We start from the raw sequence: 23,891 nt of genomic DNA on the forward strand, positions 1-23,891 counted from the left end.
CAGTCCCTGCGCCAGTGGAGTTTACAATCTATATTCCCTACCACATGGACACGCACACACAGACATTCTAGGGTTAATTTGTTGGGAGCCAATTAACCTACCGGTATATTTTTGGATTGTGGGAGGAAACCGGAGCACGGCGAGAATATACAAACTCCGCACAGTTAGGGCCATGGTGGGAATCAAACCCATGACCTCAGCGCTGTGAGGCAGTAATGCTAACCATTACACCGCCCGTACTGGCCGAAATTGTTTAATCAGGCTCATAATTACTAGCAATGTGTCACGTATGGGGCGGACAGAACCTAGCTGTTACCCGAATGTATTTATTAACAGTTATTAATACTGTATTAAAAGGTGCTATACAAAGAACTTTTGGTCATTGAAATCCTTCCCTGTCTCAGTGGAGCTTACATTCTAAATCCCCTACCCCATGAATGCACACAAATGCTACAGTGATTTTTCAGAATCCAATTCGCCTACCAGTTTGTTTGTGGCATACGGGAAAAAACCCACTCAAATATGGAATACATACAAACCCCACACATATAGGACCTTAGTGAGAAGTGAACTCAAGACCTGAGCTCTAGAGGTGGTAAGGCTAACCACTATGCTACCGGTGCTATCCTAGAAAGGATGCAATAGTCCCTGTAACTTGAGTGAAAGTTAGAACGCTTTTCTAAATTGTTGTTTTTCAGTGCAGCCCTGTACAAAGAAAGGACCTGTACATAGCAAATTCTATTTTTAAGTGACGTTTACCGATTATTTAGCTCAGAGGAAACAAATGCCTGTATGTTTCACTGAGCATTCATCTCACTTATAATAACTAGCATGTATTTCCCTTTAAGAAGGATAATGGGAGACCATAAGAGGTCAAATGCTTTTATTCCTTGCATATTTCTCTGTCAGTTTGAGTTTGGTTCTACTAGTTTATCCTATATCAGCGCTTCTCAAACTGTGGGTCCTGACCCCAAAGTGAGTCACGACCATCTCTGCATGGGGTCGCAACACCATGTTGCTGACCATCAGGCTGATGACTTCTCTAATCTTTCAGCCAGTGATCCAAGGAGTTTGAAAAATCAGTTGGATTGTCTGTTACTTCAGACTCCTCCCATCATGTTGTGCCCACACAATGCTGTCATGTATGTGCTGACCTGCAGTAACTTGCTGGGGTCCTGTAATAATTTTTACTGTCTGACGGAGTCCCAGAGCAAAATAGTTTGAGAACCGATGTCCTATATAATCCATGCTGCTCCTCACTACAATGGGAGAATTCAGGTGTTTTGCGAACCAGCTGTCACTAAGGGCCTTATTCTAGTTCACGCTTTCTGACAAAATCCTTCTTAAGGTGCCCATACACGTACCAATTACCCGGTACTTTTTGTGCTAAAATAGCATTGCATCGCATGCACAACGATGCTATTTTAGCACAAAAAGTACCGGGTAATTGGTACGTGTATGGGCACCTTTAGATGGACAAAACCATGTGCACTGCAGGTGGGGCAGATGTTACTTGTGCAGAGAGAAATAGATTTGGGTTGGGTTTTACTTCAGAGTGAGATCTATATTGCAGTGTAAAAATAAAGCAGTAAGTATTTACCCTGCACAGAAACAAAATAACTCACCCAAATCTGAATCTCTCTGCACGTTTTACATCTGCACCCCTGCAGTGCACATGGTTTTTGTTCATCTAAGAAGGATTTTGTCAGAAAAAGTGAACTAGAATAAGGCCCTAAATGCAAGTGTTGCTCTGTTCGGCCACACACCGCCATCGGCGGTGACATTACTGTTACGGTTATATTGTTCCCATCATTTAGACGGGCTGGTAACTACAGATGGAGTGCCGCTGGTGCTGCGCCAGCGGCAGAATCGGCGGAGAGGCGCCCCATCTGACTGAGACGCGCGTGCGTCTCACACGCACGCGCGTCTCAGTTTCGCGTCGGCGGGGGGCGGGAACCCTGTCCGTCTCCGCTTCAGGGAGACAGACAGGGTTAGGGGGAGGGCGGCAAGGCGGCGGGGACCCCGGGTGTACCTCGGCAAGGCGGCGGGGACCCGGGGGGAGCCCCGTTGTAAAGCAACACGAGCGCATCTCGTGCGCGAGTGTCCCCTTATGGCGGCTGGCGGGGGATGGCGGCTGGCGAATCTTCTGCCATCCCCTGCAAGAGCGAGACCCGCTCCATCTGTAGTGTTGTTTTGAAAAATCACATACAGTATAAGCGGATCTGTTGTGCAAATTCAAACGGTGATCAATATATGGGACGATTGTGCATGCATTCGGATACCAGTATGCAAGCGTAACGCCAAACAGCTACAAAAATCTGCGTGTTTTTTTGCAACCCAGCCACAGTTGGATTGACAGGGAGCCACCGTATGTGAGTGGTAACTGGCCGGAAGTGTCAGGAAAAACGCAGGTGTGCCCATTCGGTTTAAGGGAGGATGTGCGAAGTCATTGCTGGCCTTGATCAGCCTGTCCCTGTTGTGGAAGGGTCAGCATTCAATAGTGACTAAGGGCGGGATGTACTAAAGGGAAAATGCGGTAAAACCGGGGTTTCACCGCATTTTCCTATGTACCAATACCCGTCCGCCCGTCTTCGCCTGGCAGGGTATCGCCACCCTCTGAGTATAGATACCCTATAGAAGCCTATGGGCTTCTATCGCTGTCCGCCCGCCCCCCCCTCCCGTCCTCCTTTGATCTCCTCCTCCCCCAGCAGGTGTCACAGCCGAGAGGACATCCCGGCTGCAGGGGGGGGAGGAGACGCAGGGGGACACTGGCAGCCGCCGGGATGTGACGGAGACCCCCCAAGACCACATCACAGGTATCGCAGGGGTCTCCGTCACCGCAACCCAATGCTAGCCGCATATGTTAGTACATATGCGACAGCATCGCGGCGGCTGTCAGGCGAAGGGCGGCGATGTATATTAATAAATCCAGCCCTGAGTTGCTCATGGATTTGCAACTGGCCGTCATTCGCAGATTTTCACTGGGCGGGATTTCATTCTTTCTGGGCGGCGACTACCTAATTGCAGAGCTCTGCACATTCTCACAGCAGCGATCAGGTCTGAATTACCCCCACAGTTGTTAATATACAGAATTGCAAGTAGAGAAGAAATGGACCAGAACATGTCCTATGTTGTGTATATGATTTGGCGGCTGCTGATATCGGTTCAATATTGGTGGCCGCCGGGGCCTGGCGGGGTGCCGGCATTGGCTGGCAGGGAGGGATGGCGCGCAGGAGGGGGGGGGGGGGCATGCTGCTCAATGCTCAATATTCTGACACAGTACAAATAATGTGTTGCACAGTCTATTTCTACTCTTAATCCTGATACCGCAGAGCTGCACATCGGATCGAATCAGGATCGGATGCGGCCGAACATGGTGCAATTTGCACTAATATGCTATCAATTTTTGACTATATAATCGATAGTGCAAATCGATAAAATTGATAGTGCAAAATCGCACCATATATACACAGCATTACTCCTGTAAGACAGTTTCTACAAAGAAACTTTAACAAATGTAGTCAGATAACCTTTTGTACTAATGGTTCTATTTATGATAGCGAGAAAAGTCAGCTCTTCCCAGGTATCACTCTGCAGCGGAGCCTACGCAAGAAGGATCGCAGCTATAAACTCACCATCGGGTATCCCCAGGCCCAAACTTTACAAATTAAACACACTTAACCATAACTTAACTGACTTAACCTCAAATAAATACACGGACACAAGTGCTGGCGTTTCAAAAAGAATGTCAAATTTATTTTGACAATTAAACTATATGACTATAAATGGTGGCGGCACTAAAGAACGGTTACTAGAGGAAAAGCGGGGTTAAAGATCACTATGCATACATACATTGCTGATGATCACTCTCCCTGGTCAGCCACCCAGGCAGGTGGTGTGGCCATCCCCCGTGCAGAAGCATGGCCTATGACAATCGATGTCAAGGGAGAGTGCACCCCACTATCTACACACACACAGAGTTCTTAAAGAATGACCGTTCTCTACCGCCGCCAAAGAAGAGAAATAGGGAAGGGTGGGTGGGGCTTCGCAGGACAGAGGGAGATCACTTTAGCACGTGATCTTTCCTACCCTGCCTAAACCCTCCCCCCTGCACTGATAGGCCTTATGCCCACCTTCATTAACATAACACCTGACTAGCTACAAAGTGCAGCCTGCAGGAACCCAGCAGTGGTTTATGTTCACCTCATCGCTTAATCAGCATTCTGTGTTTCTGTACGTGTATTAAGGAAGGATTCAGTATTAAATTCCGGCGGTCGGGATCCCGGCGTTCAGAATCCCGATCGCCGAAATCCCGACAAGGGGGGGACGTGGATCGCCCCCCCTTGCGGGCTCGCTGCGCTCGCCACGCAGCGGGCCTGGTGCCTCGCTACGCTCGGCACGCTAATTTATTCTCCCTCCAGGGGTCTCGTGGACACCCACGGAGGGAGAAAGTGTCGGGATTTCGGCGATCGGGATTCCAGCGTCGGGATTCTGAACGCCGGGATCCCGACCGCCGGGATTTACACTGCATCCCTTAAGGAAAGCTGCTATTTATTATTAACACCGAGCACCTTTTTTGTAACTTCTTTTTATTAAAGCACTGAAAATATTACAATGCATTTGAACATTGGTGTCAATGTCTGAAATTTTACCAGTATACAATCACAGGGGTCAAATACAATTTTCTCCAAAAAATGAATACGCAGTAAATCAGAGTTATCTCTGTATAGGTCTACAAGCATAACCTTCAGAATGCAAACAGAAATATATTCATGTGATAAGACTAGGGCGGCACATGACATCATACAGTAATTCGATGATTTCTCTTGTGTTCCTAAAGGAAAGTAAGCCAATACTTACATTTCTGATGGACGCTTCCCGACAAATTGGGGGCGGGTGCTGATGTCATGTGACATACATTTTTTAACAAGTTAAAACTATTAATAACAACAAGATTTGTTCTTTCAATATATATATATATATATATATTTTTGTATTCATTTACGTGTTAATAAACATGAGTAGAACTGGAGCCAAAGTCTGCATAAGTGGTGTCAGGATTTTCTAGTGCCGCAGTACAACGTTATGTACTGTAGACCAGGCTTGCCTACCCACCCGGAATGGCCTGGAGGCTCCCGAAAATCGGGTTCGCCTCCCAGGAAGGTGGGCAAGTCTCTTGCTTGCTGCCCAGAGCCCCCTTTCCCTATTCCCTGCTGATTCAATTACCGGAAATCTGAAGGGCTACGGAGAGGGGGTGGGGCAATAAAATAGCAGCATTGTGCACCAGTTAAGCACCTCCCCCCCCCCCCCTCTCCCTGAATCACTGCGTTTTGGGCCTAGTGATGTCAGGTCTGTTTTTATTCAACTTCATAGTCTAAATGGGTGTGGATCATTAGGTCACCAACATGTTGGTCGACAGTCATTATGTCAACACCACTAGGTCGACATGCATTTAGGTCAACATGCAGGAAGGTCGACATGAGTCTAGGTCAACATGGGTTAGGTCGAAAGGTTCATTAGGTCGACAGGGTCATTAAGGTCGACATGGGTGAGGTCAACAGTCAAAAGGTCGACATGGGGTTTTCACATTTTTGTATCCCGAATGTCGACATGGATACTGCAACGTAACACCGCGCCCCCTCGCATGGCTCGCTGCGCTTGCCATGCTTTGGGCACACTATTTTATTCTCCCACCACACCCTAGTGGATGGTAGGGCATGAAATACCGCCTGGTGGCACATGTCGGCTCAAATTTTTTTGAAAAACCCCATGTCGACCTTTTGACTATCAACCTAACCCATGTCAACCTAATGACCCTGTCGACCTAACCCATGTTGACCAAGACTCATGTCGACCTTCCAACATGTCGACCTAGACTCATGTTACCTAAATGCATGCACCTAATGGTGTCGACATAATGACTGTCGACCAACATGCTGGCGAACCAATGACCGTATCCCGTGTAAACTGCCTGCATTGGTTATAGATACAGTGGGCCTTATTCTAGTTCACTCTTTCTGACAAAATCCTTCTTAGATGGACAAAACCATGTGCACTGCAGGGGGGCAGATGTAAAATGTTCAGAGAGAGTTAGATTTGGGTGAGTTATTTTGTTTCTGTGCATGGAAAATATTGGCTGCTTTATTTTTACACTGCAATATAGATCTCACTTTGAAGTAAAACCCCACCTAAATCTAATTCTCTCTGCGCAAGTAACATCTGCCCCACCTGCAGTGCACATGGTTTTGTCCATCTAAGAAGGATTTTGTCAGAAAGAGTGAACTAGAATAAGGCCCAGTATGAGTATGAGACAATGACATGATGAACTGCAAAATCTCCATGTCATTTATTTGCATCTCTTTGCAGACTTGTATGAAAACTGGGTACTTGTTTCCTAGCACGGCCACAACGATCATGATCGTGGGCATCGTGAGGAAAAATCGGGGGCATCGCGGCCATCGCAAGCACTAAAAAAATCGGGTGCGATGGTTGCGACGCGATGCCCGCGATTTCCCCATAGGGAACAATGTTAAATGCCTCAATTTAGCCGCAATGCCCCCGATTTTCCATAGGAAACAATGTTAAATGGGTCAATTTACCCAAATCATCATAGGGAACAATGTTAAATGGGCCATAAACCCCCCAAAACACCCCTGAACAGTGAAATGTCCCCCCAAAAGTACTTTACGCCACCCCACGATCAACGCGAACCCGAAGCGTGGCGAGCGCAGCGAGCCCGCGAGGGGCGGCGGTACGCGTCCTCCGACCTTTTCATACCCCCACTATCCACTAGGGCCTGGAGTTGAGAATAGAATAGTGTGGCGAGCGCAGCGAGCCACCGAGCCCGAAGCGTGGCGAGGGGCCGCGGATACCTGTGAAGCCCGCGAAGGGACGCGTTTACCTGTGAAGGTATCCGCGTCCCCTCGCGGGGCTCGCTGCGCTCGCCACGCTTCGGGCTCGGTGGCTCGCTACGCTCGCCACACTATTCTATTCTCAACTCCACGCCCTAGTGCATAGTGGGGGTATGAAAAGGTCGGAGGACGCGTACCGCCGCCCCTCGCGGGCTCGCTGCGCTCGCCACGATTCGGGTTCGCGTTGATCGTGGGGTGGCGTAAAGTAATTTTGGGGGGACATTTCACTGTTCTGGGGTGTTTTTGGGGCTTTCTGGCCCATTTACCATTGTTCCCTATGATGATTTTGTGAAATTGAGGTATTTAACATTGTTCCCTATGAGAAATCGGGGGCATCGCGGGTACATTGAGCCATTTAACATTGTTTCCTATGGGGAAATCGTGGGCATCGCGGGTGGACCATTTAAGCATTTTTAGGCGCACACGACGCGACCGACCCGATTTTTCACTGTTTTCAATGCATTTCAATGGAAAAATCGGGGGCATCGCGTCGGTCGCGTCGCAGGCCACTAAAATTACCCCCGATGGCCAAGATTTGTGGCTGTGCTAGGAAACAAGTACCGAAAACTGTTTTACGGGAAAAGAAATGTAACATTGGAAGAAGCTGAGAGGGCTGGAATTGTACAATGAAAGGGATGGAATCTGGTTTCTTGCTTGAAGCTAAATTGCAATGTTCCCTTGCACCAGTTTACATGAATGTTCCCAATTGCCTCTCATCTTATTAAATTGCCAGATCCTGTTACCAAAGTTCTTATTTCCTGTTTATTTCTGCCATGTAGTCGGTTGGGTCGTTGTATTCAATTTGAATAATATTACACAGCTCTGGACCAAGTTGATTTTTAACAGTTGCCAAAAATGTGGTACCCTGGCATATTGCAATTCAGTATACTTGTATACTCCATAGTACAAAGCCACACAGAGCTGTTTATTTACGTATGAACTAGCAATCGCATTGCTACAGGCTGCTGTGTAAATGCGCAAATGTAATTCTTTCCTAATCTGCAGCACCTTTATACCCCTTTCACACTGCAGCTCTTAACCGGTATATTGCCTTTTTTTTTAGCATTTTAAAACGGTTAGAGCTGCAGTGTGAAAGCGCCAGTCTGCATTTACCAGTTACAAATAACCGGTATTTGCAAACGTTTAAAAAGCAGAGTCCTACAAGGTTCAGAGCTGTTTTTTATGCAGTGTGAACGGCTATGAACCAGTATATAGGACTCAGGCAGTAGCTATGAGAGCACAGTGCATATGCAATGAGCTGCTCATTACATATGTGCATATGTAATGAGTGGCTCATTATATATGCACTGCTCTCTGTCTGTCCTGCTTTTACACTGCAAACCAGTATTTATGTGCGGTGTGAAAGGGGTTTAAAACGGTAATATACCGTTTTAAATACCGTTTCAAAATACCGGGTCTCAAACGTTTAGGCAATGTGAAAGCAGCATAAGTCATATTATTTACTATGTATGTAACAAAGTCTCTTGTGAATGAATGCAGTCTCCTTAGGTTTCTGCACAGCTTCAATGTTGCTAAGGTATTCAGAGATCTCATTTAAAACATCACGCTTAATCAATGCTTTGGGCGAAGTGTATTAATGATTGCATGTATAATGTTATCACTAATGTACATCATCGCCTACTTATGTGCCAAGTGAATTTGTCAAAATAGGTGTGAAAGATATCACGCAAACATTATATATATATATATTCATCATAATGACGTGCAATGTTTACCTTATATAGGAAATATAATCTTTTTTTTCGACAACATTTTTTTATTTGAATTTATATAACAAATGTGACATTTGTACATCTCTCACAGAGATGTTGGCACATCAAAGGGTTAATCCAATTCTTGCTGGGACAGCTCGGAGATATTTCGCTGTCCTGGTGATGTTGCCACTTTGTTAACATTTATTTATATAGCGCAGGAACCTTTCCAGTCAAGTGCTTTTCCTTCTCGTATTTTAACGGTCTTATACTATTTCCTCCTTTTGATGGCACCAAATCCAGTGGTTTTCTGCTACCCTGATACAGTGTCCTTTGCTGACACAGCTATGTTTATACAGTATACCCTGTACTTGTCCTATATTGTCTGTTACAGTTTTCCTGTTTTGCTAATTTATTTATGAACTCCGTAATTGGGCGCCATATAAATAAGGGATAATATTAATATTTACAATTGACCCGGGTTATATAATGCACATGCAAGATCATTAGGCTGTGCATGCGTCTCATATATGCCTACCCTCCCAGAAATTGTGTCCCCCACCCGACCCCCCAGAAAGGTGGGCATTCCTACCCCTAGAGTCCCCCGCATTCCACCCAGCCTCCTCCTACTCTGATGTTAAATACAGACATTCGCCTTCATTTTAGCCCTGCCCCATGTACGCCCGCAAATCGCGGCAGGTCTAGTGATTGGGGCCGGGGCTTGATGATGTCAGGAAAGGGTCGCCAAGGGGTGGGTGTAATGCAGCGGCGGCCGCGCCGAGTTGCTCCGGGGGGGGGGGGGGGGGTTTGAGTTGGCACTGCAAATGCCTAATGCTGCCTTTGTGGTGGTGCCGGCTCTGCTTGGTCCACCAAACCTAGGCACCCCTGCAAGTGTCCCGGGGCACCCCAGGGAGCCATGGCACACAGTTTGGGAACCTCTGCATTAGACCAATGGAAATGGAATAGTAAGGAGTAAATTTACCTAAGCTTCTAAAACTGAAAGGTGATGTTGCTCGTAGCAACCAATCAGATCCTGTTGCATCCTAGAAAATGATCAACAGAATCTGATATGCAACATTTTATTTATTTATTTACAGTTTCTTATATAGCGCAGCAGATTCCGTTGCGCTTTACAATTGTAGACAGCGATAAAACAACCTGGGTAACAACAGACAGACTTGGAGGTAGGAGGGCCCTGCTGCAAGCTTACAATCTATAGAGACATAGGAGGGAAACACAAGGACAGGCACCAGTAATAGCATAGCAGTCCCACCAAGTTACAAGTCCAGAAGGGATGATATATAATACATAAGTGCCTCAGAGGGTTATGCGTGTAGAACTTAAATATGATAGGCTTGCCTGAAGAGGTGAGTTTTCAGGGAACGCTTGAAAGTTTGGAGGCTAGTGGAGAGTCTTATTGTGTGTGGAAGGGCATTCCATAGGATGGGAGCAGCCCAATGAAAGTCCTGTAATAGTGAATGGGAGCTAGTGATCCGTGCAGAAGAGAGACGCAACATCACCTCTTCATTTTTAAAAGCATTAGTTAATTTACCTCTAAGTATCGGACCGTTAAATCTAGGTTATTGATGAACTCTGTCACAGATATATAACAGCATCTTGATATTATACAGTACTATAACGGAACAGCTGCACCGAATGTCTTTGTCCGTATGCTGAATGTAATTCTCAGCATCCATGAGTGACGTATGACATACATTGCCGAAGGGAAATATAAAAATGTAATTTCATTGTCTTAAGATATTGTCCAGTGGTGGTGTCATGTCAGTGTACATACTGTAGTACAGCAAGTTATGCGCATAGCTGTATAGTGTCCCTAGAAACTGTATTCAAATGTACAGCAACTACAACATTCATCTCCTGACTGTGCAGAGAGAGACACAGTCATCAGCGAGGTGGGGGCTACATAAACTGGTCTGTAGCAAGCACGTAGATTATAACAATAATAAATACATTCACACAGGAACTTCTTTCCTCCCCACCCCCTTAGCCCTCCTTTGCAAAAGTGCTGTACTTTAAACGTTTTTTTTTTTTCCTGGCAGCTTGGTGCAAATACAGAAAGCTCCCTGTAATAGCACACATAGGAAAAGGAAACCATTGTATAATGCATCCTCACCCCTGTGCACAGACACACACAAAAAAAGTTTTCCTCTGAGGTAAAAGGGATTTGTTCATTTCTCATATAGCCCTGCCTCAGTTCGCGGAGCACTTGGGAGAGAAGTTTTTGGAAAAGTCTTCTTCCCACCTGTATTCCTAATCCCCATCCAGGGTATCAGTGTGGGGGGGTCACAGACTTCTGTGTGTCAGTGGCCCTGTGTTGGAGTTTTTGGTGGAACTTTTTGAACCTTTTATTTAATTTTTACTTTTTTTTTTTTGTTGTTTGTTTTTGTCCTGGGAATAAAATTTTCTGGTGGAGAAATTTTTCCTGTGGTGATACCCAAATCCTACGGAGGGGAAATCTGGAAATGAAGAGAGTGTTCTGCGTGCTTATTGGTGCATGGCTGGCTGTTGTTGACAGGACAGGTAAGACATTGGGCTAATTATTTAAGAATATTTAAGGGAAACGTTCATTTTTTTTTTTTACATTTTATGTGTTGTTATCAGAGAAGAGATATTAGGATGTGCTACTTTACAGTTATATATATATTCGCTTGGTTGGTTATAGAATTTGTGTTCTTTTTGTGGAGACAGATGTCGATGCATACACTTTCTGCACATTGTGTGGAACATTAATCTCAGCACTTGAATTAAGCCAGCCCATTACATTATGAGGACACAGCACAAGCAAACCATATGTCTGCATGTTACACCCAAAACATAAGCACGCCGAGATTCTGACCATAGCAATTCCCAGCCTAGAAACATCGTGTAACATCTGGTATTATCGGGGAAACAGCTTACACAGGATTTAGAACCATTACTGTAAAATATACAGCTCAGCCGATCACGGGGAACTATTTTAACTTTTGCAAAAAGTTGGACCACTCAAACTCTTAAAGGAGACATTTCTGCATTAACTACTTAACCCCTAATACATAAAGCATGACATACTACAAGGACATCTGTAAGCCATGATTAACAACACATGAACTAGATTCTGTTCATTTGTATACATCTGGGGCTCAATGCTAAGCCAGCAGTATAAAGGGTTAAACAATAATACTATATATATACTACTATACATTATTTATCTATCTATCTATTTATCTCTATCTATGTATATTCAATCTGTTGGTAGGTCCTGATGTAGGTTACCTATGTATATTGATATGGATATATATATATATATATATATATATATATATATATATATATATATATATATAATTTATTTATTTATTGTGCTATTAACAGTCCAATTTACTAAAGGGAATGGAGTATTTCTAAGTTACTACTCTACAGACTGTATAACGATCACAACTGTTGTGAAGTACTGTATTCGACTCCTCACAAAGTATATGTGGATACGTTATATATGTTACATACTTTCACGAAATGCATTTTTATATTTGATCTCCACAATTAAATCTATGGGAATTTTTTGTCAAATATAATTTGTTCTGTGAATTTCGATGACTCTCTCAATTATACCTTTGGACTTACTGTAGCTAAATATAACATTTTACCTGTCTATCTACCCTGCCTTCCTACCTATGTTGTATATGGTATTATCTTGTTTTACTGCTTTTTTATTACTATTTTCCCCCTATTCAAAAGCACAATGGAGTTTACTATATTATTAAATTCATTTTAATAATATATATATCTCTGTCTGAGCTCCATAATTTATGATTTACCTGACAACTACTATTTAATATGTTATTGTGCCTGTCTCAATTCCACCTATCTATCTATCTATCTATCTATCTATCTATCTATCTATCTATCTATCTATCTATCTATCTATCTATCTATCTGAACTTGGTCAAATATATGGTAAACCTATAATTTTACTGATCCTTTATAATGTAGTCTCTCTATGGGTCTACCTGCCCCATACAATCTATAAAACTAACTGACATCTACAACTACCCGATCTTCACATTCCCATCTATTGTATGAATCTTCCGGACCTCCCCAATACCATCTGTCAATCTTCCGGACCTCCCCAATACCATCTCTCAATCTTCTGGACCTCCCCAATACCATCTGTCAATCTTCCAGACCTCCCCAATACCATCTGTCAATCTTCCTGGCCACCCCAACTAATACTAATTAATATTAAACTATTTGACCACCCCAGCTAATACAAAATCGTGTTTTTGACCACCCCAGTAGAGTGTCTTTATACTGTCGCTCTACATGATCTCCTTTCCCTGCCACCCGCTAACCATTATTAGCATTAAGCTATACAGTAATGTGGCAGTGGCTTTCAAACATGGTTCTCAGGACCCTAAACAGCTCACATTTTCCTGGTCACCTAGCAGGTGCACAGGTGTCTTCATTACTCACTGATACATTAAAAGAGATCTAATTATTTCACTGGAAGTTGGCAGCAAGTACATGTAAGGGGGGGGCACTGCATGGGCTCAGAAGCAAATCTGTCAGATCAGTGTGCAGTGTGTGCCCCCCCCCCCCCCCCCCCCCCGTCGGGCCCATGTTCCCTCATGCAGCACACAGCTACACCACTAATCAGTGGCGGAACTTGTCTGCGGTGAGCCCAGGTGCAAAAATATCATCTGGGCCCCTCTCCTCCATCCCAACACATGTTCACAATATGCAACATGGCAGTCGGTGACAGGGAGCGGCAGAGTGTGCCAGGGTGACAGGAAGAGAGCGACAGGGCCAGCAGTGGGCCCCTTAGTCCTCTGGGGCCCGGTGCACTGCACCTGCTGCACCAATGGTATTTCCGCCTCTGCCACTAATCATCTATTTTGATCAAATGCAGCAATAATGCGGGTTGGGGACCACTTCACTGAAAAGCTTATAGCCATGTAAAGGTGCAAGTATGCAGCGCAACGGAATATGCTGCGCCATATAAGAAACTGTAAATAATAGTAATTATGTACATATCTGAGAACTGTGTGTACTGTATACGTGTACGATGCCTTATTTCTTTCTCCGAGTAACATAACCTCTTGGCTCTCTGTTGTCAGAAATTAGCTAAAACTCAGTTACTGTATTAGGGAGAGAGGGGACAGAGAAGAAGGGAAGTCAGAATATCTGCAATTTATTTTCAGTTTATTAGCCGGACAGAACTACAATCTCCTTAATACTGTGCATCTGGATGACATTTCACTCAGAAATTACTTTCAGGATATATGAAAAAATACCAGCACTAATAAGTACCAAATAAAGAAATTAAATTACAGCATCAAACAGACCTACTTGAACTTATCACTTACCAGATGTTCACACAACAATGGCAAGGCACTAAGCTTACACTATCTTTTCATGTTGGATTTATCTAGTATATCTCACAGCGTGCTGGATAATACTGTATGTCAGGCATGTCCAAAGTCCGGCTCGGGGGCCAATTGTGGCCCGTAATGGCACTTTAAGTGGCGCGCAGCCTCCAGTCGGAAGCAGGCTGAGCATTAGAAGCAGGACGCAGGACGCACAGCGCGGGACTGTAGGGCAGAGTGGGGGACATAAGCAGAAGCAGGGAGCAGGCTGGGGGAAATAAATTGAATGGGGCAGAGTGGGGGACATACAGAGAAGGGGTGAGCAGGCTGGGGGAAATACACTGAATGGGGGCATAGTGGGGTTCATGCAGGGAGCAGGCTGGCGGAAATACACTGAACGGCAGAGTGAGGGACATGCAGAGAAGGGGGGTGCAGGCTGGGGTAAATACACTGAATGGGGCAGAGTGGGGGACATGCAGAGAAGGGGGAGCAGGCTGGGGGAAATAGACTGATCAATAGAGGATCAGATAGAATTTCTGGCAATCTGACAGCCTGAACCTATCAGATAAAGTGGCCACTGTGAGCAGGGGTTAATTTGTGTGTGTGTGTGTGTGTGTGTGTGTGTGTGTGTGTGTGTGTGTGTGTGTATGGAGGGGACAGGGGGACAGGGTGGAACTGAGTTCCAACACCTGTAGTTGTAGGTGGAGCTAGTTCCACCTCCACCACGGCTCTGCACATTCATTCCAACAGAACAACTGACACTGACGAACTAGAGCCACCTCCCCCTCCTCCGGTCCTGGTGGCTCCATGGTTTTCTTCCACCTGCGGTACACCCCTCATAGTACTCAAGTGGAAATGAGTTCCACCACCTCTCCGGGACTACTTTAAGTCCTGACTGTGAGTAGGGCCGAAACTCGCCGCCCCCCCCCCCCCCCCTCGCTGACAACATACATACCTCCTGTGTGCAGCCAGCGGGGGTCCAGTGACAGGCAGCGGGGTTCCGGGTAGCCGCTGTAGCGTCAGATTGACCCTGTCTGTCTCTACTCTCTCCTACTAGTGCGGCGGCGGGAAGCGCTGGTGATGACTTTGAAAAGACTTGCCGGACACTGATCAGCGTTCGACAAGTCTTTTCAAAGTCATCACCAGCGCTTCCCGCCGCCGCGCTAGTAGGAGAGAGTAGAGACAGACGGAGTCAATCTGCCGCTACAGCGGCTACCCGGAACCCCGCTGCCTGTCACCGGACCTGACAGCGCCCCCCCCCTCCAGCGCCCGGTGCGCGTGACCCCCCCAGCCCCCCCCCCTGGTTACGGCCCTGCTGTGAGACATGCTTATCTACTTTTCAGTCTCCTCTTCGGGATAAGTTTGGAGAGGAGACACTGCAGGGGATTTCAGACTTCACGGTGCAGGGTCCCAATGGTCTCGTCATTAGGCCCTGCCCCAACATAGGAAAATACACATGCAATTTGTGGGTCCACAGTGAGGGGAAGAAGAGAAATAATGCAATTCTGTCATTAAGCTGTGCGACTCCCACGGTTGCCTTTGAGTAACTTACAAACCTGCCTGCTTCACTAGGAAGGATGCAGGAGAGCTGCCTACTCTTTCAGGGCTGCAGGGGACTAACCCAGAAATCAGGAGCCTCCCGCAGCCTGTGGGTGGGTAGACAAGCATGCTGTGCGATATTGTGCAGTGTATGGCAAAATATCTACTTTGCTCCTATGTGAAGAAACGGGAGTATCGGGCAGTCAGCAAAAGCAATATATTGTACAATGATTGGATCAGTCTGGCATGTTGGAAGATTACTCATGCCTGACAATCAGATCATCGCTGATTGGTCACGGCTATACACTATGTGATTATCGGCTCGGTTCACTGATTATCGACAGGACGATAACTGAATAACGAGTATCATGTTTTATATTGCTAAATTATTTCCTGTGTAAGGTATATTTGTTTGGAAATTATTTGTTCTTTAAATATAATTGTTAGATCCTCTGGGATTTTTTGGTTGCTGGGAATTTTTTTTATTTTTAAATGAGTAGCTTTATTACTACAGGTATCCCTTATCGAAGTATCCGTTATCCAAAGTATTCCAAAAACCATTGTTTCCAGAAAATGATTGCTTGGCATTCAAATTCAGTGTCTGAGATAGGACACAAACTTTGTTTTATGTTTTGAAACCTTGTTTCATGCACAAATAAAATATATTTGTGTGTATTTCATGTGTGTGTGATGTGTTTATACAACATAAATCCACATACCTCTTTGAAATTTAAAAATATTCAGAAATACGGAATAATCCTTTATCCAAAACACTTCTGGTCCTGAGCACTTTGGATAAGGGATAGTTGTTGGTAATAATTACACTGAACAACACATTTCAAATTTTTTTTTTTTTCGGATCCTAAAAATTACATATGTTTAGTAATAGAAGTTAGGGTGCTGAAAACGAAAATGACAATGAAATTGAAAGATTTGTTGCTGTCTTATAGTTAATCACAATTGTTGTTTTCCAAAATAAATAGCTTAATATACTTACCAACATCAACAATATTAGAAATTGCTTTTAATGCCGCTCTCGTTTTGCAAGTAGCTTGTACGCTATATCTGGGGCAACTCTGACAAGTGTTCCACGATAGTCTGCTAGCATTGAAGCATTTGATTCCCCCTGATATCTCTTCTCCATCTCTGAAATATCCTGGTGAAAACGCCCACTGTGTTCAGCACTAACAGCGCCGCAGTTAGCTGGGAACAAATCTCAGTTGGAATGAAGAAAATGTATCTTCAAAGACATATTGCACCCAAGTGTCGTATATGATATGAGGAAATGATGGTCCAGGAACAAATGATTTGTGGCTAATGTAATACACAAGGGCCCTTATTCAGATCTGATCGCATTCCAATTTTTTTCTCAAAATGGGCATAAGCATGTGGGGCAGATGTAACATGTGCAGAGAGAGTTAGATTTGGGTGGGGTGTGTTGAAACTGAAATCTAAATTGCAGTGTAAAAATAATGCAGCCAGTATTTACCCTGCAGAGAAACAAAATAACTCACCCAAATCTAACTCTCTCTGCACATGTTACATCTGCCCCACCTGCAGTGCACATAGTTTTGCCTATTTTGAGAACAAATTTGTACTGCGATCTGAATAAGGGAGAAAATGTAATACACAAAACCAGCACTTGTTGCTTCCCATCATACAACATGTAGACTCTGTTCTTCACCATATAACTGACCTTATGGAAGACCTACAGTATAAACACAATTTACGTATAATATTTCCACATTTCCTAATAAGAAACTTTTGTCTTAGGGGTGCCGTAAAAGAAATTCTAATACTCTAGGGTGATGTAATTCCAAATAGTTTGAGAAACCCTGCCATAGCCAATGAGATCACTGGAACATTAAAGGCGCATATACAACAATATAGCGCAAACATGCTTAACAATATTTTTAACGATATCTTTTAGCGATGTTACCGGGTTCCCCTGCTGAGCATGCAGTTGATGAAGATATACTGTGAACGACCGACGAGGTTCACATCGTTCATCGATTGTATTGGACACACCGGGCAAAATTTATTTAATGATATATCTCAGATTGGCAAAAATGAGCGATACCATCTAAACAATTTCCCAGTGTGTGCTTAAGAGATGCACAGAGATGGGTCCGGTGTTTTGTGATGATGGCAGGAAGTGTTCTTCTGTCCACAGGAAGTGCTCTGTCCACAGGAAGTGCTCTGTCCACAGGAAGTGCTCTCTGATTATAGCAGGAAGTGTTCTGTCCACTTGTGTGTATATTTTAGTTAGCAGCAAGCAACATAGACGGATATAATGATATTCATGAAATATAATTAACAATTGACATTGTTTAGATCATTCACATTTTAATGAGACAGTGGCAGCTGAGAAGGCTTAATTAATCAGTTATAGCAGGGATATTGTGATTTGGTGGACCCTATTTACGTCAATATGCATTGGGTCGACCACTGAAGGTCAACATAGCTTAGATTGACACTGAAAATACTTAAACATGGCTTAGGTCAACCGGGTTGGAAGGTTGACACAAGCATTAGGTTGACAATGGGAAAGTCGACATTGAAAAGGTTTACATGGGGTCACATTTGTTTTTTAGCTGACACGTGCCGACAGGCGGTATTTCATGCCCTACCATCCACTACGGCGTGGTGGGAGAATAAAGTAGTGCCTGAAGCATGGAGAGAGCAGCGAGCCATGCGAGGGGATGAGGCACATTTTGACGGTGTCAAAACAACAAACCAGTGCATTTCTTTAAAATAAAATTTCTTAGTGACCCCTAACTTTAAACGATACCCAAACGATAGTGTGTTTGTGTGTGTGTATATGTATGTATGTATATATATTTATATATATATATATATATATATATATATATATATATATAGCAAAAAAGTATGGCCTCAATTATGCACTAATCGCATTTAACAACAAGCTGCTCCTCCAATAAGACTCTCCTGTTAGTGAGAGACTCAAAACAAAAATACAGAAAGAAAAAGGGATTATCGGAGTGCACTCTACTTAGCACCACCTAGAAAATCCAAATGATACAGTGTTATATAAACATGATAAAAGGATCACACTTTATGTACCCGACGTCTGTTAATATTTGGAATGAAACGTAGACTTTGTTCAGGTTAGTTCTTTATTTAAAACCCAACGCGTTTTGTCAGAACGACTTCATCAGGGGCGTGGCAAAAAAGACCACAGTGTAATGATAATTCTCTTACTCCTCCACTGGCTGAGTGGAGGAGTAAGAGAATTATCACTACACTGTGGTCTTTTTTGCCACGCCCCTGATGAATTCGTCCTGACGAAATGCCTTGGTTTGGTTTCCCATTGCAGGGAGCCGGGCAGTTGAGAGAGAGATGGCAAACTGCCACCACAGCACAGCCTCTCACCCCAGCTCAGCGCACGCCCCCACCCGGAGGCCACGCCCCTTCAGTTTACCAGAGTCCGGTTGACCTGTGTCGGCGCCCCTAGTGGCTGGTATGGTAATAAAAGATGGTAAGACAATGAGCTGTTTGTCAGTAATATTTAGTGCACTTCATTGGGTGATAAAGTAAAATAAAAACGCATTTCTAAATATTTTTAGCAAAGTGATTCTTTCCCTTTAATCTCTGTTCCGTTTGAGCCTGTGCATTGATTTGAGCTAGTGCAGTACACTCCATAATTCCCCATGCATTTGCTGAGTATTATATTGCACAGTCTCATGAGTCACCCAATCCCGTCATGTCGTATACTTCACATCTCCATACATATACACCCTAGACTGCAATGCATTCTGAATCATTTGCGGCCATATGGATTACAAAGATTCCCTTTGTTTTCTAATACATTTCTCATTTGGAATTCTATAGCGGACTGTAAGGAGTAAAATTCTCTGCCATATTTTCCTGATTCATGTAATAAAATGCAAACCGCAGCGTAATGTCTAATTGGGACGTCTGTATTCGCTGTATAAAGTTGTATCTTGCCGTTGTACACATTCAGAATCTTGCTTTCTGCGTCTGTAATATTTCCCTGAACTCTACCGCCCTAGTTTTGTATGCATCCAGCCTATACTTCTATGGACCGAAATGCCCTAAACATTACCAGTCATACTGAAAGTAATTTGAGTCTGTGATGGATTTATGGCTACACCCTATCTCAAGGTGCTGAAAGTGTGAAAGTGTCCCTTTGGCTCCCAAGTTCACCGTAATCATATCTAAAACGTTGAAGTTATTTTGTTCCACCCAGGGGTGCCGACAGGTCGGCCAGGCCTGGTGAAATGGACTGGATGTGGCCAGTCCTGCGGGAGGGGGTGTGGCCATGCCCCCATGAAAGCTGTCTCTCTCCTCTGCTCAGCACATGGCACCGAGAAGCGTGTACTAAGCTGGGGAGAGAGGCTTTGCCTGTCAACTCTCTCCCCACTGCCCAGTTCGCCGCAACGTGGGAGGGGTGGAGCGGGACCCTCCAGCAGACTGGGCTAAAAAAATGCCCCCCCCTCAATAACTAGGGCAGCCGAGAGGGCGGAGGGGGGCAGATTATAACTACCCAGGCCCGTGCTTGCCTGAGGAGCCTGGCGATGACCCTGTTCCGACCCCCCTGTGTGCTGCTGCTGCTGCCGCTACTGCTGCTGAGGGAAGGTGGACAATAACTCTCCCCCCATGACTTTATAGTGTTTTTCACACACACACCCCAAACATTTCTGGGGTGTGTCCTATTCGTGGGAGGTGGCCACGCCTCTCATAATTAGGCCACATCCCCAACATTTTACCGGGGCCCGACATACCTCTCGGCTACCCTGTCTACGCCGCTGGTTCCACCCATTGGGGCATATATATTTAATATAGTATTTTAGATCTGCATAACACAATGTATTGCTGGAATGTATTCATACATACATTGAGGGACAAGCCTGTCCCCTCCGATGTGTAAGAGTAAAGTGATCTCTATGGGCTTATTTTCGCCGCCTCAGTACAGGTATCGCGGGGGCCTCCGTCATCGCGCCGCGATGCCAGCCGCATATGTTAGTTCATATGCGCTGGCATCGTGGCGGGGGCATGGCGAAGAGCGGCATGTATATTAATACATCCCGCTCATAGTATCCTGTAGTGGGCTCTGACCTACCTGTATGCGTGTTTTGATGACAGGGCAGGTAGTAAAGTGATCAAATGAGGCTTTATGGCGATATCGGTGCGGCCGTGTAATAGTACATAGGAAAATGAGGTAAAACGGGGGTTTGACCGCAAGTTCCCGTTAGTACATCTCGCCCTATGGGGTTTATGTAGATGGGGATTCTATTGAAGATAGGTTGTTGCTATGGGCAACCAATCAGATACTATCTATTATCTTCTAAAAGGTGCTAAATAAATAAGTAGTAGATTCAAATTGGTTGCTATGGGCAACATCCTATCTTTAATAGAACTCCCATCTTAGTAAATAGCTCCTACTGTAACTGACATGCTACAGGGGTTTGTGCCAAGGGCCGTTTGTATGGGGGGAAAATCCTTCGGGGGCCATATGTAAAAATGTCTCTAACAAATTGTCCTGCTGCAGCCGCCCCACTCTCTGCCGCTGAATAGGACTGACAGTCTCCGGCTGCTGCTGATTAAGAGGAATCTCAGGAGAACTACCGACCTGTCGCTAGAATTCCCCTGTACTTGACTCCCGGCAAAGCCACCGGGCGGGTGGGTGGGCCACTCATAATGGCTACGGGGGCCGCATACGGCCCCCGGGCCTGAAGTTTCCCGCCCCTGTGCTACAGGCTGGGTTTGAAAAATAAAAGAAAGGAGCTGATTGCAGGGGCAAACGCAGGATTTTCAGAAGGGGGTTTCCAGGGCGGCAGAGCAAAGCCGGGTCAGTTATAGTATTATAGATAGACCAAATGTATATAGATAATAATAATAATAATAATAATAATAATAATAATAAATATAGTGGAGTGGGCTTATTATTCATAATTTTCTGGTGGGAGGACAGCTTGCTTGACTGCAGATATCTCCAGTTCCCAGAAATAGATTTATTAGATTTTAATGGAATTAAAAACTAGAGAATCCCACCTACCAAATGGTATTGAGGACTAGGGGATCAGAGTTCAGGAGGCAGAGCAATCTGCCAATGAGGATATAAAACCACATACCAGGTGTGTGGAGCTGGAGCAGTAACCAGCTGCTGGAAGGCTGATATATCTGGTTCTGGGAACAGTAGAGACAAGTTACTAGTGTCCATCAAAGGGGGAGAGTCACAGCTTTTGGAATATACCCTCAGAAAAACTCTTAAGTCAGACAGAACCTGAAATATCTGACTGGGAAGAGCAATTAACAGGCTTGGATGGGACTACTGCTTTGAAGTCAGATATCTCCGGTTCCCAAGGGCCGATTTCTAAAATTCTTGTACCCCTGGAAAGAGGGGACTCTCAGCTTTCAGCCTAGGGCCCTTAGACTCCTGGGAGGGGGTTTCTGGGTACTCAGAAATCCCCCCTGCGTGCGCTACTGGATTGGTTGGTGGTTTATCACTCTTCATTTTATCACTTTTTAAGCTTAGTACATCTCACCCATTTTACGATGGTTAATGTCATCTAAAGATAGTGTTAGCACCAAAAAGTTGACATGCATTAGATCGACATAGAAAATGGTCGACACACGCAAAATGACGACATGGAAAAAGGTCAAAGTGAAAAAGGTTGACATGAGTTTTTACCGATTTAAAAAAAAATAACTTGTTCATACTTAACGGGGGAATATAACAGTGTGCCGGAAGCATGGTGTTCATGTTGACATTTGCCGACATAGACACTTGACTCATGTTGACCTTTTTCATATCAATCTTTCCCATGTTGTGTTGACCATATGCATGTTGACCTTTTTGGTGTGTTGACCTTTGGCCTGTTGACCAATAGTGCTCGACTTAATGACTGTTGACCTTTTTACTGTCGACAAGTCGACCCATAGACGCTCTTATCCCCTGCTATATAAAGGACAACATAGTGGAAACACTAACAGCTATGGCTAGCTTGTCACAAATAAATAATAATAATAATAATAATAATAATAATAATAATAATCTGCCCCCCCCCCTTAATAAGCACAAATTTACTAAAGCTTCCAAAACAGTGAAATGATGGCGTTGCCCATAGTAACCAATAATATTTTGTGTTGCCTTTTATTGAATGCAATAGAGAATTGATAGCTAGAATGTGTAGTAAATATGCTCCAGTTTCCCCCCCTGAGAAGTATTCTGGCAGGTTTGGTGCTTGATAGATCCGGGGGATTCATATTCAGGACATGACAAAATCCTGATTGTAATCTTCTATGAGATGTGTTTGCAAATAATTATTTTCAAATACTAAAAAACTGAAAAAACTTGGCGATGTTACAAAATCGCTGCTTCATAATCTCACCCCACTGACCTCACACATACTGAGAAAGCTGCGATAATCTGCATTTTTCACAAGGCATGTGTAATTAAATCCATATTGTAAGTACAAAGAAAAATATGTCTATTCGCTCCTATGCAGATCTATGTGCATGGTTCGAAGACGTGGGGTGGATTTGGCTATAATTACCCAGGCCTGCTGGAGGGGCCAGGCAAGGGCCCAGAACAGCTACTTAATGCCCTCTGCGGTGAAGTGATGCTGTTCATAGCATTTTTGGGGGAGGAGGTATGACGTATTCCTTATATGGTCACAACCCTGAGTATCCAGGTCCAATGGATGTCTCAGTGGCCCTGTCTCAGTGGGGACCTTTGAAAAAGCTGAGAACCCCCCCCCAGTGAAACGCGTCAGGCCAGGCACAGATACCCCAAGCTCTTTCCTCTGATTATTGGATTACAAAACAGGATTCCTGAACCAGGACTTTCACCAACTACCAGGAGCAGTCATTCGCTCCCAAAGGACCAACAGCCGTTGGTACCACTCCAGAGGGTCATCAATTATTTGCAATTCAGCGCAGAACTTTCTCCCAAAAATCGTGAGTGGTTTGAATAAACTGTTCAGCCATTGGTATACCACAGTCCGCATATTTGGAACAGGATCCTAAAGAGGATTAACAGGGGTGCCTTAATTATATACTTTTCTTCCCAGTATCCTATCAACATGTACTGTTTTTAATGTTTTTACACTATTTTGTTCTTCAGTTATTTGTTACTATTTTTTATGTTTCTATATGAAGTTAGCATCCGTATGCTGTGTGATAATACACACACTTGGATAAATAGTGCTTAACTTTCGAAAATTGGTTTTGTCTTATGGGGCAATGCAATGCATACCCTCCAACATGACCCATTCCATTAGGTACAAAATGCTCCGTTCCTGGACTTCCTTACCAGTGGCAGTTGCAGAGATGGGGCTGCAGCACAGTCCAATATATATATGTGTGCTCTATATAAG

The 23,891-nt window shown here is 44.4% G+C and overlaps 1 protein-coding gene across 1 annotated transcript in view; it reads left to right on the top strand.

Annotated features, from left to right (window-relative positions):
* Nucleotides 1-10,677: 10,677 nt before the first annotated feature.
* Nucleotides 10,678-23,891, top strand: part of FLT4 (fms related receptor tyrosine kinase 4) — a 205,022-nt gene continuing 191,808 nt past the window's right edge. The window contains exon 1 of the mRNA XM_083181471.1: nt 10,678-11,164. Coding sequence (XP_083037597.1) covers nt 11,107-11,164 — 58 coding nt within the window. The 5' untranslated portion in view covers nt 10,678-11,106. The remainder of the gene's footprint in view (nt 11,165-23,891) is intronic.

Source organism: Crinia signifera, chromosome 4 (assembly GCF_055691185.1).
Source record: "Crinia signifera chromosome 4, ASM5569118v1, whole genome shotgun sequence".
Taxonomy (NCBI): domain Eukaryota; kingdom Metazoa; phylum Chordata; class Amphibia; order Anura; family Myobatrachidae; genus Crinia; species Crinia signifera.